At 46.6% G+C, this 16,199-nt stretch overlaps 1 protein-coding gene across 2 annotated transcripts in view; it reads right to left on the minus strand.

Annotated features, from left to right (window-relative positions):
• Positions 1-2,262: 2,262 nt before the first annotated feature.
• The window catches only part of kctd9b (potassium channel tetramerization domain containing 9b), a 29,013-nt gene continuing 15,076 nt past the window's right edge, over positions 2,263-16,199 (minus strand). Inside the window, exons 10-12 of one of the 2 annotated variants that reach the window (XM_061734076.1) lie at positions 14,359-14,464; positions 12,817-12,950; positions 2,263-3,070 (exon numbers count right to left, since the gene is read on the minus strand). In XM_061734076.1, the coding sequence (XP_061590060.1) occupies positions 2,954-3,070; positions 12,817-12,950; positions 14,359-14,464 (357 nt within the window). In that variant the 3' untranslated portion in view covers positions 2,263-2,953. Of the gene's footprint in view, positions 3,071-10,017; positions 11,646-12,816; positions 12,951-14,358; positions 14,465-16,199 lie in introns of those variants that run through there. The other variant, XM_061734075.1, reaches the window with a different exon arrangement.

The following is a 16,199-nucleotide window of genomic DNA, read 5'->3' on the forward strand; positions in this document are numbered from 1 at the left end:
GACCTTCCCCTTCTGCATTTAAGACACACCCAGTCCTGGATGCTGAGCCACGACAAACCCAGAAACCACTTCAACATCAACAAATCCGACACAAATAAACACCAATCTTCAGTTTTTCTGCAGGACTTCAGTCCCTCCTGAAATCCACCAAGCAGCTGGACCGGCATCCTTCAACTGTGAAGATGAGCTAGTTTAGTACCCTGACCCTAACAGACCTTCAGCCTTTTCTTTTTGCCTTGTCTGCATATAAGTTAATGGTTAATACCAAGTTTGGATCCAAAGGCCACATATATGCGTTTTAATCATCCAACCACAAAGGTGGTTTTGTGTGTGAGTGTGTTTCCTTCACCAGCCCTCTTGACAGTCTGCCACATCAGTCCTTCATGAAAAGTAAAAAAGAAAAAAAAAGTGAGAAAGAATAAAAAAAACTCTGCCAAAGACTAAGATAAAGTCAAGACAGGGATGGGTGCAGTTTGAAAACAAAAGAGACATCAGACAACCAGGTTTTATAAACAGAAGAGGACAGCGAAAAGGGAGAGGAGCATTCGATTAATTATTGATTACATTTTCTGCGTGACGTGTGTGCTGCGTGTGTAGTTCATGTGCAGTGTATTGAGGATGCATGTTGGCTTGTGAGCATATCCAAGGTTCGGGATGGGGAGGGTTGATATCTATAAATGACATATACATAATATATTTGACCGCTTATACATATTATCATATTTAAATATACTAATATGACGTCATATACATGCAGTCAACTAGTACATATGATTATTATGGGAAAAGAAAGGAATAAGATAAAAATATATATTGTGTATATACACACACACACACACACACACACACACACACAAATACATATGTATACATACACTCATATACACACATCCATACATCTACTGGATGTTAGTGTACCTACTGTCACGACCGAGCTCAAAAGTCACGGCAAACAAAAAGGGAGGTATGCAGGAGACAAGGAGGTGGGAAAATAATTCATATTTATTTAAAAAAACAACAAAAAAAACGGTATGAGGTGTGCCCATCAGTAAGATCAGTGGTGAAAGTTGTTATGGATGTGTGAGCAATGGAAGTCAGCATGTTAAGCATAACCAGAAAGAAAGGAATGCAGGGAGAAGAGGGCAGACGGCACCCGGAGGTGGAACAGGACCAGGCACTTTAACCTCCAGCAGTCTTCAACCTCCAGAAGCCTTGAGCTTTCGACCTTCAGCCTTCAATCTCACATGGCCGAGGATGAAAAGGAGGTTTCGAAATAGCGCTTCAGAAACATGTGGGTGACAAATTTGTGTGTCCTGTTCTTTTATAGTCTCCAATGTACCCAGAGTTAGAACCAAACATGGTCAGGTGGTGTGTAACTAACTTCCAGAATTGCAATTGTCAAAAACCTTTTTATTTCCTGCTGCACTTCATTAATCTCCCACAATGAACTTCACCCTTTAATTCTTGCATCTCATTTGTTTAATTATTTTTAACTGATGTATGTTTCTTAAATGTGTCATACAAATAAAGTTGCCTTGATTAAACATCTCCAAGTTCCAAGACCTGGATCTTGACCTGAAACTAGACTAGAAGAGCTCAACGTTGTCACAATTCAAGACACAAAGCCCCAAACTGATAGAATAAGACCTTCTTAGCGCAGCGTCAAGGATTTCTGATGAATTATGCCTCATCATTTTTGAAAGATCTGATCAGGTTCAGTGAACCAGGTCTCTGTTGTGAAACCAGAACTAAACTATGATTGCACTCCTCACCACTAACCACCAATCACGGCCTCTGCCAACACCTCATTTCCTGGAGTAAACCAACAATGGCTGCTGTGGAGCTGACCTCCATCGTGGTCCTGTGATGGTGTGCTCAGACCCAGCCCTCAGTCCGAGTTCTAGTTTTAGTTTACCATGTGGAACACAGACGGAAACAAACTGCTCCAGGCGGCCTCCAAAAAACGTTAGGATTAAAAACTGTACACGTTTCAGGTCTGGAGGCCCACTTCCTGTCTGCACCCATGTCTGCAGGCAGAAAACGGTTCTCCATACCTGCAGACCTGGATGCAGATAGGAGGTGGGCCTCCAGACCTGCATCCAGGTCTGCGGGTCTGGAGGCTGGTTACCTTTCTGGAACCAAGTCTGGAGGTCTGGAGGCCCACTCTGTCAGCAGTTGCAGGATTGTCCCGGTTCTTCCTGTTTTTGAGTCTAAATCACCTTGAATAAACCGGACCAATCTGGTTCAAGAACAATTTCTTGTCAAATCTTCCAGTTTATTTTTAAACAAACATGAGAACATCTTAAAAAAATGGTGAAAGTCATGAATTAGGGAGCAGAAAGGTTCAGTGAAACCAACAAACACACATTCATCTGTCAACGATTCAGCAGGACAAGACATGGAGGAGGTGGGGGTCAGGGTCAGGCTGGTAAAAGTCCATCGGAGTCCATCAGCGCCTAAATTCGCTGTTTGATGCCCATCATCTAAGCTGAAGGCTGATGTTTTATCCGACGCTGAGCTCATTGAACCTTGTTGACGTCTTGAAGACATATGTTTTTAAAACGGCCTCCACGTTCAGGTTCAGATCAGCTCAGTTCTGGTTGGAAACATTCTGGTCCAGGTTCCTGTGAAGAACTTAAGTGGCGGTAGAGCTGGAAACAGTTGATGATGATAAAAAGAACCAAAACCTAATAAAAAATAGATTCTGGACCAGCCTAAATCCAGGTAAACTGTTTCTGTTTCAGCTGCTTCTTTCCATGAATTTTTCTTTCTTCTGGTTTGGTGTGGACGGGTCCAGGGAGGCGCTCCACGAGGCAAAAGCACGACTCGTCACGGCACGATGAAAGAACAAATCCATCCAGAAGACAGCGAGGCATTTAAGACAGATGAGGTCATGAAATCAACGTTGTATACCACAGAGTCAAAAGAAGCTTTGGTGTCGGCGGCATCGACTTCAGCGCACGCTCTGAGACATGTGCAGAGGTGTCAGCATCTCCTCGAAGATGGCTCCCTTCACATTGGAACCTCGCAGGTTCGCTTCCTGAAGATCGCAGCCTGACAGGTCACAGTTCTGAAAATAACCAGAACAAAAAGGATGTGTGAAGAATCATTTTTATGTTTTGCGACTTTAAATCAACTCCACTGGCAGGACGGGTCACGTGAGTGTGTGTGGATGCCACACACACACACACACACACACACACACACACACACACACACACACACACACACACACACACACACACACACACACACACACACACACACACACACACACACACACACACACACACACACACACACACACACACACGATGGAAAAGGCGCTGTCAGCGATGCTGAAACAATGCCCGATCAATACGCCTTACACGTCGCATTTACATAATCAGACAAGTACTTGTTGATATGAACTCACTTCAGGTATTAGTTTCTTTATTATTTTATTTTGAAACACATCGGAATTTTTTGAAAAACATGAAGCAGCATCAAGTGGCTACATTTCCGAGTAGCAGATTGACAGTGGTCGCAACATCCCATCATTATGTAGTTAAAATGTACCTGAACAGATAACAAAAAACTAAATGTGTGTGAGCACTAGATAGAAGACTAGATAAATACCAGGGGACTTGATAGTTGATTGATCAGTTTGACGTTAATGAAGAGTCATCCTCACGTACCAGACTTAACCACAGAGCTCTCCAGGGTTCAGTGTTTGGACTGATTATTGTCTCCTTATATTTGCTTCCATTGGGTAATATTAGATGGCATGGTATTAATGTCCATTTCTATGTTGATGATACTCAGTTATACCGGTCTATGAAACTCGGGGGGCACTAACCAGTTGGACAGACTACAAACATGTCTTAAAGACATATTGACCTAGAAGAGTCAAACCTTTCTCCAGATAAATTCAGATAAAACTATAGTTGTTTTATTTGGACCAGATTACTTTAGGGAAATATTGTCAAGCTATGTAGTTACTGTAGATCAGTGTTTCCCAACCCTAGCCTTTGCAGCACACTGTCCTGCATGTTTTAGATAATACGGTACTCTGTGTGATGGAAAATGTTGCCTTGGTCACTTTGATTAAATCAAAATTGCTGTGAGGAGCACATTTATTATAGAGAGTGCAGACTGATACTTTGGCCCTAAAAGCTCTGACGTTACAGTGGTTTGTCTACCATAATCATAAGGATGAATCATCATTTATGCTTTAAAATCATTATGCTTCCTTTGTTCTTTGTCATTCTCCATCAAGATGCCTGATTTATGTTCTGACCCTTTTGCATGCAACTGCTTAATTAAATCTACAAAAATCTGGATCATCTCTCAAGTCTTCCTAGTAACCTAGACACTCAGTTTCAGTCTGGACATTCACCTAGTTGGAAAGAACATGTTAAAGAGTATTTAACAGGTTTTTCCACAGCACTCTGCTTAAGCACATCTGATTCTAATTAACAGTCGCCACCAGCTTATCCTCAGTCTGTACAACTCTGTTGTTGCAGGGTGTCTACAGGTTTGACCAAGTTAAATTTAAGATTTTTTTAATACTATTTTCAAACTAAATGTAAGACCAACAAGACAGTCACACACTTTGAACACTTGAAACGTAAGCTCACTTATGTTACTCACACAATACGATACTCACTCACACAATACTATCTCACTCACAATACAATACTCCGCTTCTCCGTTAGCGGTGTCGGTGCAAAACATGTTGATTTGAGGCTGGCATAGGCGGGATGTAGCGAAAGCTAATTGTTTACCGCTCTGCATACGAGACTCCAGCGCTTTGATCCCCATTGTGTCCAACTTAAAACATTTACAGCAAACCACACAGTAAGCCTCGCTGTCATCTTTGGGCACAACTTTCAGCCACCACGAGAAACTGGAATTTTCAAGCCATTTGTCGCTAAATCTACATTTACTCATATTTGCTTGTCTTGTCTCGAGACTACACCGACTAAGAAATCCAGCGCTGAGGTCAAAGTTGCCAGATCTGGCTGACAGGTTCCAGCTGTTGTGCAACTCATAGGTAGCTTGGCTGTCCAGTTATCAAGGCTAATGATAATTCTATTAAAGAATTATTAATAATTAATAAAGTTGACTATTTATCAAATTGTATTATCAAAAATGATAATTCTCGTAGGGGCACCACCGCCGGGGCCTTACTTCCGGTGGGATTCGATAACTAACAGCAGAAAATCAGTCTCATTATGATTTGAATTATCCTGCAGAACAGCAAATCTTACAGAATAACAGTGAAGGCGTGATATCCGAACACTAGGCTCTGCTTAAACAAATCAATTTGTGACCAAATCTTGCATGAAATAACACAACCACTCATAAAGAAATCAATCAGAATTTATTTACATACGGGTGTCAAAAGATGATAAACGCAACACCCAAATAAACCTGATGGCAGAAACTACCTTATTACAACACCATTAACTAACAAGAAAAACAACAATCAATAAAATGAAACATAAACGTTAAATGCATGGAATGAAAAGAAGAGAATCAAATGTAATAATAATAAAGATGATAAAGAACACAATAATGATAACGTACAGTAATACGCATACAGTAATCTCATTAAACATAAGTTCAGCTTTACACCGTTCTAACTGACTGATCGCCCAAACACAGCCTCACGTCTCCTCTGGATTCTGCATCTGGAGCGGGTTCTGTCGGGGGTTCCAGTCCGATGCGGCCTCGTTCCTCTCGGCTTTCAGTCCAAGCAGTCTCTCGTCTCTCTCTCTTCTCCTTCGACTCTGAAGAAATAAAAAGACAGGGGTGCAGCAGCCGGGCGATCCCGCCCTGGTCAACGGAGCCTATCACGGCGTCTCGGTGCGCGCGGGGATCCGGTCCACTCGTCGGACCGCGGGCTCCCGTCCGGGCTCCTGAGCGCGTGGGCCTCACGGACACAGGTGGCTGGGTGCTCCTCGGGCTGAGCTGGCAGGCTGACCGGAGGATCAGGCCCTCCTCGGGAGAGAACTTAGAGCGGAGAGAGAAATTAGAAAAGAGAGAAACTTGGGAGCGCAGTGCGCTCCGTGGTAACGGGTCTTACGCTCCGCCGGACACTCCAGGCTCGAAGCGGCTCCCCCCCCGTCTCGTCGCAGCGCTCAGGAATAAATGGGTAGATGCGGCCGTGGCTGCCTCGGTCGGCAGGCACGTCTTGTCCGGTCCGCTGGCTGAGGGAGAGAGAGTGAGCACTGGGCAGGACGGGAGTTTGAGTTCCGCGGGCTGCGTGATGTCACCAGCCCCTGGCAAGTGATTGGGTGCTTCCCGCTTTTGGGCTTGGGGCGGTTTTACTGAGAGGGACAGTCCCCCCCTTCAGGGCTCGCTTCCTGGGGCTCCATATAGTCTGAACCCCCCCTGGTGTCGTCACCCCAGGGAGTCTGTTCCTGGTCCCTTTGCGTTGTCTTTTCCTTTGTTCCTCCAGGTCTGGCAGGAACCCTGCTGGGTTTGTGGGGGCTATACTGCGCCTGACCCCCCTCCCAGGTGTCGTAAACCCCATGGAGTCTGTTATCTGGTCTGGAGTCATGCAGCATAAACTGTGGCTTGGCTTCGGCCCTTTACTGGCCCAAGAGAAATGTTCACCCACTCACATATGTCATGAATTCATAATCATATTAGTCCAATAGTCCAACATCCCCCCTTAGATTTGACGGCGGGAATGCAGGGTCTGGTTGTCAAATCTAACAACAGTGCAACAGTCCATGAGATGCAGTCCTGGTTGGCAGAGGGGTACAGTACTTAAGAGTTCAGAGGTTAGCATAGCGTGGGAGGCTTTGTCTGGGCAGATCAGAATCATCTATGCAACGGTGTAAGAGTATGAAAATGAACAAAACACATTCAAATAATACAAAAATGGTTAACTCGCATAATACAGTGACATCACTTCTTAAGGTGAGGTAGATAAACATAAGGGAAAAACTGGAAAGAAAAGGGGAGGTTCGTTGGATTACAGACCCTTTATACGTAACTGCCAGCAGCAGACCAGGCTCAGTGGGTGTCTACTACGTGTTAATCCCTTGGCAGAGCGGTGCTGAGGAAGGAAACGGATAGGAGGGGGTCTGTCCCGTAACAGAACCGACCTCGGGTAACGGAAGAATGAAGTCTCGTTCCCTATTTGGTACTCTCGAGAGGACGTACGATCATGGTAAGGCCCGGTGCCTTCAGCGCCGGCGTCTGTGTTCCTTTGTGCCCATGCAAAAGTCGACCGAGGGTGGTCACGCAGGTCTGTCACATACTGGCGCGCGGTGCTGGCGGAGGCGACACTAACATTGTCAGGCGGGTACAACGGGTGAAGTGGCAACTTCATTTGCTGACCAGCCGTCCGTTCGAGTGGTGTCATCGCAACCGAGCGGTGTGGCGTGGACCTGACGACCCTGAGATCTAGCAGCATATGGACAAGAGTTAGATTAGCTCGTTTGATCTGACGTGGGGATCGGGTGTCAAAGGGAGCTGTCATGACATTTAAGGCCAAATGTGTGATTCTGTCCGGACCACCCGACCGGGGAGCCCCCCGGCGGCTGAAAACATGGCTCAGGAGGAGGACAGTAATCACCCATTTGGTAAACCAGCAGGTGGCAGCGAGGAGATAACGGTTCCCTCCCAAGGATTTCGGGACCGTCCCCCCACGATCCACCCGCAAGTGTGACCCTGAAACTGTCATGCGTGCGCGTGCTGCAGTCTCCACTATTTGGGAGCTGCACAAACCTGACCCCCCCTTTTCCCACGAGGGCAAGAAGGGGGTGTGGTTGACGAGGGGTACCTGGCTGACCTTTCGGTCCCCGTCCCCTGGGGGCGGGGGTTCTGGTTCCGGATTCGGTCCCAGAGGGGGCATGACGTGGGGCAAAGCACCGGCCTGCCAATCTAAAGACAAGAGTCCCTCACGACCTTCAAGTGGTCTTGGGGCCCCCGAGAATGGCACGGCATCTAAGGAGAAAACGTAGGCGGGACTTATGGGTCTGACCCCGGGACCGGTATCTAGGAAAGCAAGGACACAAACACAGCTGTTAAGAACTGATGAGCAATCAACACGCCGATCCGGTCCATTACGGACCAGTTTACCGAGGGAAATCAGAGAAGGGGGGCGTGCGCCTGCACGCGCTGCCCTGTCCACCCCCACCATGCAGATCCTGGCCACGGCTGGGGGGGTGGGTCCGCCTAGTCATTCTATCGGTGGCCTGGTGCCCCGGTCCTCAGGGGGCCCGGAGGAGCGAGGTGGTTTAATTAATCCCTCGAGGGCCTGGCACACGTCCTCGATGAGGTCATCTTTGTGGCGCTTCCGTCTATTTTTAATGTATTTCGGCGCAGCGGTTTCATACTCGTCATACTGTCTGGCCGGGTAGTTAGACCCCCCTTCGTCATGCTGCTCTAACCTGTACTGTGGTTGGAACTCTGACTGACCTGGCGGCGGGCGAGGCTGGTAGTGGTCCCTGGGACCTGGTTCAGGTCCAGTCCAGGCACGGAAAACCTCGTCTCCGAACTCTACGTGACGGTTCTCAGTTCTCTGGACTGCAAGCACCTCGGTATCGTGCTCAGGGGCCCTCGCTGGTCGCGCCCTAGCTTCCCAGGCAATCTGTGCGTACCTTCTGATGTCCCGCATCTGTAGGTCCCTAGTTTTACAGTACATGGTTACATTATACTTTATGCTATCGTGGAGGTTATGGAGGAAAAGTGACTTAAATGCCTGCTCCTCCTCTAACCCTGGGGCGTTGCACCCCTGGAAGTAGGCAGCCCGAAGTCGCCAGTAGTAATCTCTCGGTTGTTCGGACCTCGTTTGTTTGATCGCAAAAGCGCCGAAGGTGGCGGATGCCCGATCAGAAAATATCGAGTATTCTTCACGCAGCGCCTGACATAAAGCTGAATAGCGATCTCTTGTGTCGGGGTGCAGGGTCTCCAGGAAAACATGCACGCTTCTGGAAGTAGTCTTCCAGATTAATTTAATTTTCTCCCGGGAAGTTGCTCCCGGGAGGTCGAGCAAGCATCGTTCAACCTCCCTCAAATAGTCATCAATGTTAGATCCTTTGATGTGGGGGTCAAAACGCTCTATGTCTCTCGCCAGAGACTCTATTTGGCGCGTGCGAAGACCGTGCCCGTAGAACGGAGCTGGTCCATCATTTTCATCATCTGAGCTTTCCCAGTGATGGCGTCCCCTGTAACGTGGGGGGGGACGTTCTCTCCGATAGGGCGGAGACGGGGTCCTCTGCCGTGAGCTGAGGACCGAGCGGTAACCCCGAGTGGGTTCCGGCTCGAACAACAGCGGGTCATCCGAGGCATAGCGACGACTTCGACTCGGCCAGGGATTTGAATCAAATTCTCTCCGATATTGTACGCCCTGACCGCGGCTCCTCCCTGGAGGGATCATTTCTGGGCTAACCGTGCGCCTTTCCGCTGCCAGCTGTCTGGCCTGCGGTCGGAGGTAAGGGTATTCGGGGGATCGTGAGTTAGCAGCCGGTCCCGAAGGCAGTCCAGCTGTTGAAGCTGGTCCTGCGTTCGGGGCCCTCTGCGCAGGGGGACCCTCGGCGTCCGATGATTCGTCTTCGATTTGTGCTCGAGCCGCAGCTAAGAGGCCCCTCAAGCTTCCAACCGCTTTCTGCAAATCACAATTTTCCAGCCTCTCTGCCTCATATTTCTCTCGCCACTCGTTAATTCTATCCCCGTGCTCCGCCGCCTGCAGTTCTGCCTTACATTGCCCTAATAAGGCCAGCTGGCCCAAAATGTCGGCTTTAAGGAGTTTTTTGGTCGGGTTTTTAGCAAAGTTAACGAGCTCCACTATCTTCTCCTCGCAGGTTTGGAGGTTATAGCTATTTATCGTAAACAGTTCTTCTCTAGGTATTTCCATCATACGTGCAATTACTTCTTGAGTGTCGGAAAAAGTGACGCTGGGGGAAGCCTCGGCCCCCCCTTCATGGTTACCTGAGCTACTCATCGCGCGTCTGGCCAGGGGACCCAGGACTGAAGGGTACCTGGCGAAAAGCTTCCTATTCAAACGGAACTTGCCTGATGGTCCTTCTTAGTCAACCTCGGGTCACCTCTGCTGGCTCTGCGTCCAAATGCGATGAGTTTCCTGCCCTGTGCACCACACGCAGTTCACGAACCGGACACCAGTGTTTCGCTTGCGACTCTGCCAAGAGATTAACACTCAGTAATGAAGTAGATTCACGTTATCACCCAGATTAGGAGGAATGAGACAATAAATGAAGCATGAGAGACTGAACCAACTCTGATCTGTGCCTCAAAGCAGTTGGGTTCTTGGTTATCATAAACAGAATTGAGATAACCTTGGAAGCACAAAAAAAAACAAAAGAGAATCAATAAGGTGGATTAAAATTTAAATGCCACCAAATTAAAGATTCAATTTAACAAACACGGTAGAAATTAATCCGAAAGATTAATAACTCACATGGGGTAATCCCGACAAAGTTCTATTAATAGAATTTAAAGAACTTGAAGCAAAACCAACCATTAACTTCAGTGAAGCAAGGTTGCAGAGAACAGGGAGGTTTTAAAATAACCGTAGGAATCAGATAATGAGGGGAAGAAAAAAAAAAAAAAAAAATATTTTTCTTCTGATGACAATTAATGTTCAATTATTTCATACAACTTGGTCACAAATATTGTTATTAGAGAGCCTCACACGGGGCACCATTTATGTTGTGCAACTCATAGGTAGCTTGGCTGTCCAGTTATCAAGGCTAATGATAATTCTATTAAAGAATTATTAATAATTAATAAAGTTGACTATTTATCAAATTGTATTATCAAAAATGATAATTCTCGTAGGGGCACCACCGCCGGGGCCTTACTTCCGGTGGGATTCGATAACTAACAGCAGAAAATCAGTCTCATTATGATTTGAATTATCCTGCAGAACAGCAAATCTTACAGAATAACAGTGAAGGCGTGATATCCGAACACTAGGCTCTGCTTAAACAAATCAATTTGTGACCAAATCTTGCATGAAATAACACAACCACTCATAAAGAAATCAATCAGAATTTATTTACATACGGGTGTCAAAAGATGATAAACGCAACACCCAAATAAACCTGATGGCAGAAACTACCTTATTACAACACCATTAACTAACAAGAAAAACAACAATCAATAAAATGAAACATAAACGTTAAATGCATGGAATGAAAAGAAGAGAATCAAATGTAATAATAATAAAGATGATAAAGAACACAATAATGATAACGTACAGTAATACGCATACAGTAATCTCATTAAACATAAGTTCAGCTTTACACCGTTCTAACTGACTGATCGCCCAAACACAGCCTCACGTCTCCTCTGGATTCTGCATCTGGAGCGGGTTCTGTCGGGGGTTCCAGTCCGATGCGGCCTCGTTCCTCTCGGCTTTCAGTCCAAGCAGTCTCTCGTCTCTCTCTCTTCTCCTTCGACTCTGAAGAAATAAAAAGACAGGGGTGCAGCAGCCGGGCGATCCCGCCCTGGTCAACGGAGCCTATCACGGCGTCTCGGTGCGCGCGGGGATCCGGTCCACTCGTCGGACCGCGGGCTCCCGTCCGGGCTCCTGAGCGCGTGGGCCTCACGGACACAGGTGGCTGGGTGCTCCTCGGGCTGAGCTGGCAGGCTGACCGGAGGATCAGGCCCTCCTCGGGAGAGAACTTAGAGCGGAGAGAGAAATTAGAAAAGAGAGAAACTTGGGAGCGCAGTGCGCTCCGTGGTAACGGGTCTTACGCTCCGCCGGACACTCCAGGCTCGAAGCGGCTCCCCCCCCGTCTCGTCGCAGCGCTCAGGAATAAATGGGTAGATGCGGCCGTGGCTGCCTCGGTCGGCAGGCACGTCTTGTCCGGTCCGCTGGCTGAGGGAGAGAGAGTGAGCACTGGGCAGGACGGGAGTTTGAGTTCCGCGGGCTGCGTGATGTCACCAGCCCCTGGCAAGTGATTGGGTGCTTCCCGCTTTTGGGCTTGGGGCGGTTTTACTGAGAGGGACAGTCCCCCCCTTCAGGGCTCGCTTCCTGGGGCTCCATATAGTCTGAACCCCCCCTGGTGTCGTCACCCCAGGGAGTCTGTTCCTGGTCCCTTTGCGTTGTCTTTTCCTTTGTTCCTCCAGGTCTGGCAGGAACCCTGCTGGGTTTGTGGGGGCTATACTGCGCCTGACCCCCCTCCCAGGTGTCGTAAACCCCATGGAGTCTGTTATCTGGTCTGGAGTCATGCAGCATAAACTGTGGCTTGGCTTCGGCCCTTTACTGGCCCAAGAGAAATGTTCACCCACTCACATATGTCATGAATTCATAATCATATTAGTCCAATAGTCCAACACAGCCCAACCTGATGTAAAACCGGAAATAATGAAAAACCAGCCCAAATCATACATTCTCTATGTTAAAACCGTAAATTATTGAATGCGTAATAAATTTCAAATCATACGCAAATTAAGTTCTTGTTCTCTCCTCTTTCCTGACCTCTCAACCCCCAACCGGTCCAGGTGATGCTGGTCCTTCCCGAGCCTGGTTCTGTCTGAGGTTTTTTTTCGGTTAAAAAGGGACTTTTTCTTTCCACAGTCGCCTGGTTCTGGATCAGGACACGGAATTGGATCCAAGAAAAGTTTGGATGCTGTTGGTTTCATTAGCGAGCCAGTTCATTTTGTAATTGGTTAAGTTGCAACGAGAAGAACTGTATTGTTAAAAATCCTTGAGATGACATTTGTCACCAATTGGCATTGTATAAACAATGCTGGAGACCTAGACCAGTCTCTCCTCCCGGTGACAGAGGCCGGGACATGAACAGAATGTGTATGTGTGTGACTTCAATTCTTTTGTTTGCGAGTTCTTACCTCCAGATCCGTTCCAGCCAACGTGGCCCCCCTCAGATTACAGTTCTTCAGTTTGGCGTTTTTCAGGGTGGCGACCCTCAGATTGATTCCTGTCATCTGGCTGCCCTCCATGTCCACGCCCTTCAGGTTCGCTCCTGACACAAGACACCACAATCATGACAAAACCAAACATCTTCCACTTTTCCTTCCTGAAGCCAATGCAGAGGTTTAGTTCTTCCAGTGTGAAAATATCTCTTAAACCCTTATTAATGGCGTAAGGTTTTCTATGTGACAGAAACGCTGCAGTTTATTGTGTTAGCGGCTAGCTGTCATCACGTTAGCTAGGCTGTGAATAAGGAACCAAATGAGCTTCATCATTAGAATTTTACAGGCGAGATCTGAGTTTGGTCAGATCACCACGACCAGGTCTGGATGGGCCTGGACCGGACTGGTGAAAACGGGGACCAAACCATTTTAGCAAAGCTTATGCTAGCCCATGAAGCTAACTAATGTTAGCTCACATTCACTTTGTCTTTCCACCTGTACGCCGGGTGTCGTTAGCATGAGCTAAACTAGCTAACTGGTGGTGACTATGCTAAGGTGGGTGTGGCTAAGGTGAGCATGTTTTAAACATCTGCCAGGTTTCTAAAGCCTGATTAATACTTATGCATGTGTAGCAGCGACACACGTATGCAATGCAAGGCACCTACATCGTCGTTTGTTTACTCCTGCATTGTTGCACTGTAATTATACCACCAAACAGCAATGGATGCAAAGTAGCTTTTTTTCTGCAACATCGTTTGTTTTGTTTACTTTCTGTATGTAGCTCAGTCGTAGCGACAGCGTAAGTAAATATTTTGTGTGAGTTGGAGCGGATAAATATTGACCTTCAGGCGTTGCACCAAGCTATTGCTCTACCCAACTTGAAAACAAAGAAGAATGAATAGCAGTGGGGAAATCAAAAACAAAGAAAAACAAATCTACCAATTGCGTATTTTGCGGTCTGCATCGATGTGTAGTTTTGGGCATATCAAGGTGCACGACTACGCCATAGCCTACACTATCTGGTTCACACCTACGCTGTAGATATGGCGCAACTTTGATGCAGAAGTAAAAGGCCCCATCCACACAAAGAAGAGCTTGGGCCTAAATGCAAAAGTCATTCATATGAAACCGGCGTTTCGGGGGTCTGTAAATGACCATCTATGAAACCTGGTTGCAGAGTGGAAAGATTTGAAGATCTGTTGTAACTACCTCTCCGTAACCTTTCTGACACGATTGTGTCAAACACGTCACTCATACTACTGATGTTTTTCCGCCTGTTTTTGCTTGTTTCTGTCATCACAGCGCCACTAACAGGCCTGACATGTATTGTACAGCATCTTCAGGCGTATTGAGGACATTCATGTGGATGCACACATTTATTGATACATCTTGTCTTCACAAAGAATGTTTTTGAAGTTATAAACTTCTAAATCCAGCTTTAGATCTGTTGATCGGTCCAGTTTTGGATCAATCAGGGTTGGGAGGAGTCAGCTCCTCCTGTGTGATCTGCTGCGTCACCTTCAAGGTTGGCTTTGATTCCTGCAGGATCTTCAAAGTTACAGCCCCTGAGTGAAGCCCCTTCAGCGTTTGTGCACAGCATCTTCACACCCTGAAGATTGGCTGCCTGAAAACGCAAGTACACACACACACACACACAAACACACACACAGGCGCATTAAATATGAAAACCGGCTCACTCACTCATCCTGAGTGCACTCTTCAATACAAACTAAGATCTCTGATTATTCTGATTGGACTTTGATTTCCAGGGGGTGGTGACAATGGTCGCAGAAGCAACAGACATCCAACCAATCAGAGAAAGGAATCCTGTGATGTCCACAGAGTTACAATCAGACTACTATCAACTAAAAACACCCAGGGCATCTGCAGTGGAGCAGTAATGCAGAATAGATCTGCTTGGTAAACAGATTACACTGGAGATGAGGGTTTCCAGAGGCTTCATCATATGGCGCTTTTCCACTAGTACCTGCTCGGCTCGACTCGCCTCGACTTGGTTTTGGTGCGTTTACACTAGAGTTCTACCCGTGCTGAGTAGATACTTTTCTTCAATTACTCTGCCGAGGTAAAGCAGGCTGAGTGGGACTGCATCTGACATCATCACACTACAGGTCACCGATTGGTCGGGGGTTGGGAGTCAGACGTCTGAGTCAGGATGTGACATCAGCGAAAGAGCGACTCTGACGGCGGCTTCTTGTTCATTTTATTCGACAGACAATGGCACCGCAAAAGTCTGTTTCGTGATCCAACTCTGAGGTGCAGATGTTCATAATAAACCTGGTGGCTGAGGAGAGAATTAAAAAGGGATCTAGACGGGCGATAAGGAACGACCAGATCTACCAGGAGCTCTGTCACTTCATAGCTGCTCGCGGCTGCCAACGGACTTTTCAGCAGCGCCGAGACAAACTAAAAGAAATTAAAAGCGTCACCGCTTAAAGCTTCTCTCACTCTCATTTTTTAACTTGATATCAAAAACAAGTCACAATCCAAGCAGCACATATACCATCTCCTCCAGGTTCTACATCTTTCGTTGTTTTTTCTTTATTTGTGTCACACATTCAGGTAAGTCACAGCAGCTTCGCTCCAACCCCACCCATTTCTGCTGCGGGTACTGGATTGTAATGTAAAAGAAACTAGGTCAAGTTGAGTCGAGTTGAGATGAGTAGAGCTGAATAGGTACTAATGGAAAAGCGTCATTACTGTCACCATGGTTACAGATGACAACATCTAGGATCAACACTGTTCATGTACCTCAGGGGTAGATTACATTTATTTACAGTTAATTTGTTAAATCTGGAAAGAACTTCAGATCTACAGATCTACTATTGACTACCAAACTTTAAAGTATACCTTTACTACCCAATGCAAGATTAAAGTATACCTTTACTACCTTTTAGACAGCACCACCGCACCAAGACTGCTCTGACCAAAGTCAATGACATTTGTCTGAATACACACGGTGGAAACATTTCAGTCTTAGTTTTATTGGATCTCAGTGCTGCATTTGATACAGTTGACCACAATATTTTACTCAAACGACTGAAAAACTGGGCAGGTTTTTCCGGAACTGTACTAAACTGGTTCAAAACATACTTAGAGAACAGGAAGTACTTTGTGTCAATAGGAAACTTTACATCTGGGCAGACAAGAATCACATGTGGAGTTCACCACGGTTCCATCCTGGGACCCCTCTGTTCAACATCGACATGCTCCCACTGGCACAGATTATAAAAAACAACAAAATAAACTACCATAACTATGCTGATGACACGCATATATATATACACACAACATCACTAGGAGACCAAGGCCCTGTACAGGCTCTTGCTAAATGCATTGAG

Source organism: Cololabis saira, chromosome 11, assembly GCF_033807715.1.
Source record: "Cololabis saira isolate AMF1-May2022 chromosome 11, fColSai1.1, whole genome shotgun sequence".
In the NCBI taxonomy this organism is placed as follows: Eukaryota; Metazoa; Chordata; class Actinopteri; order Beloniformes; family Belonidae; genus Cololabis; species Cololabis saira.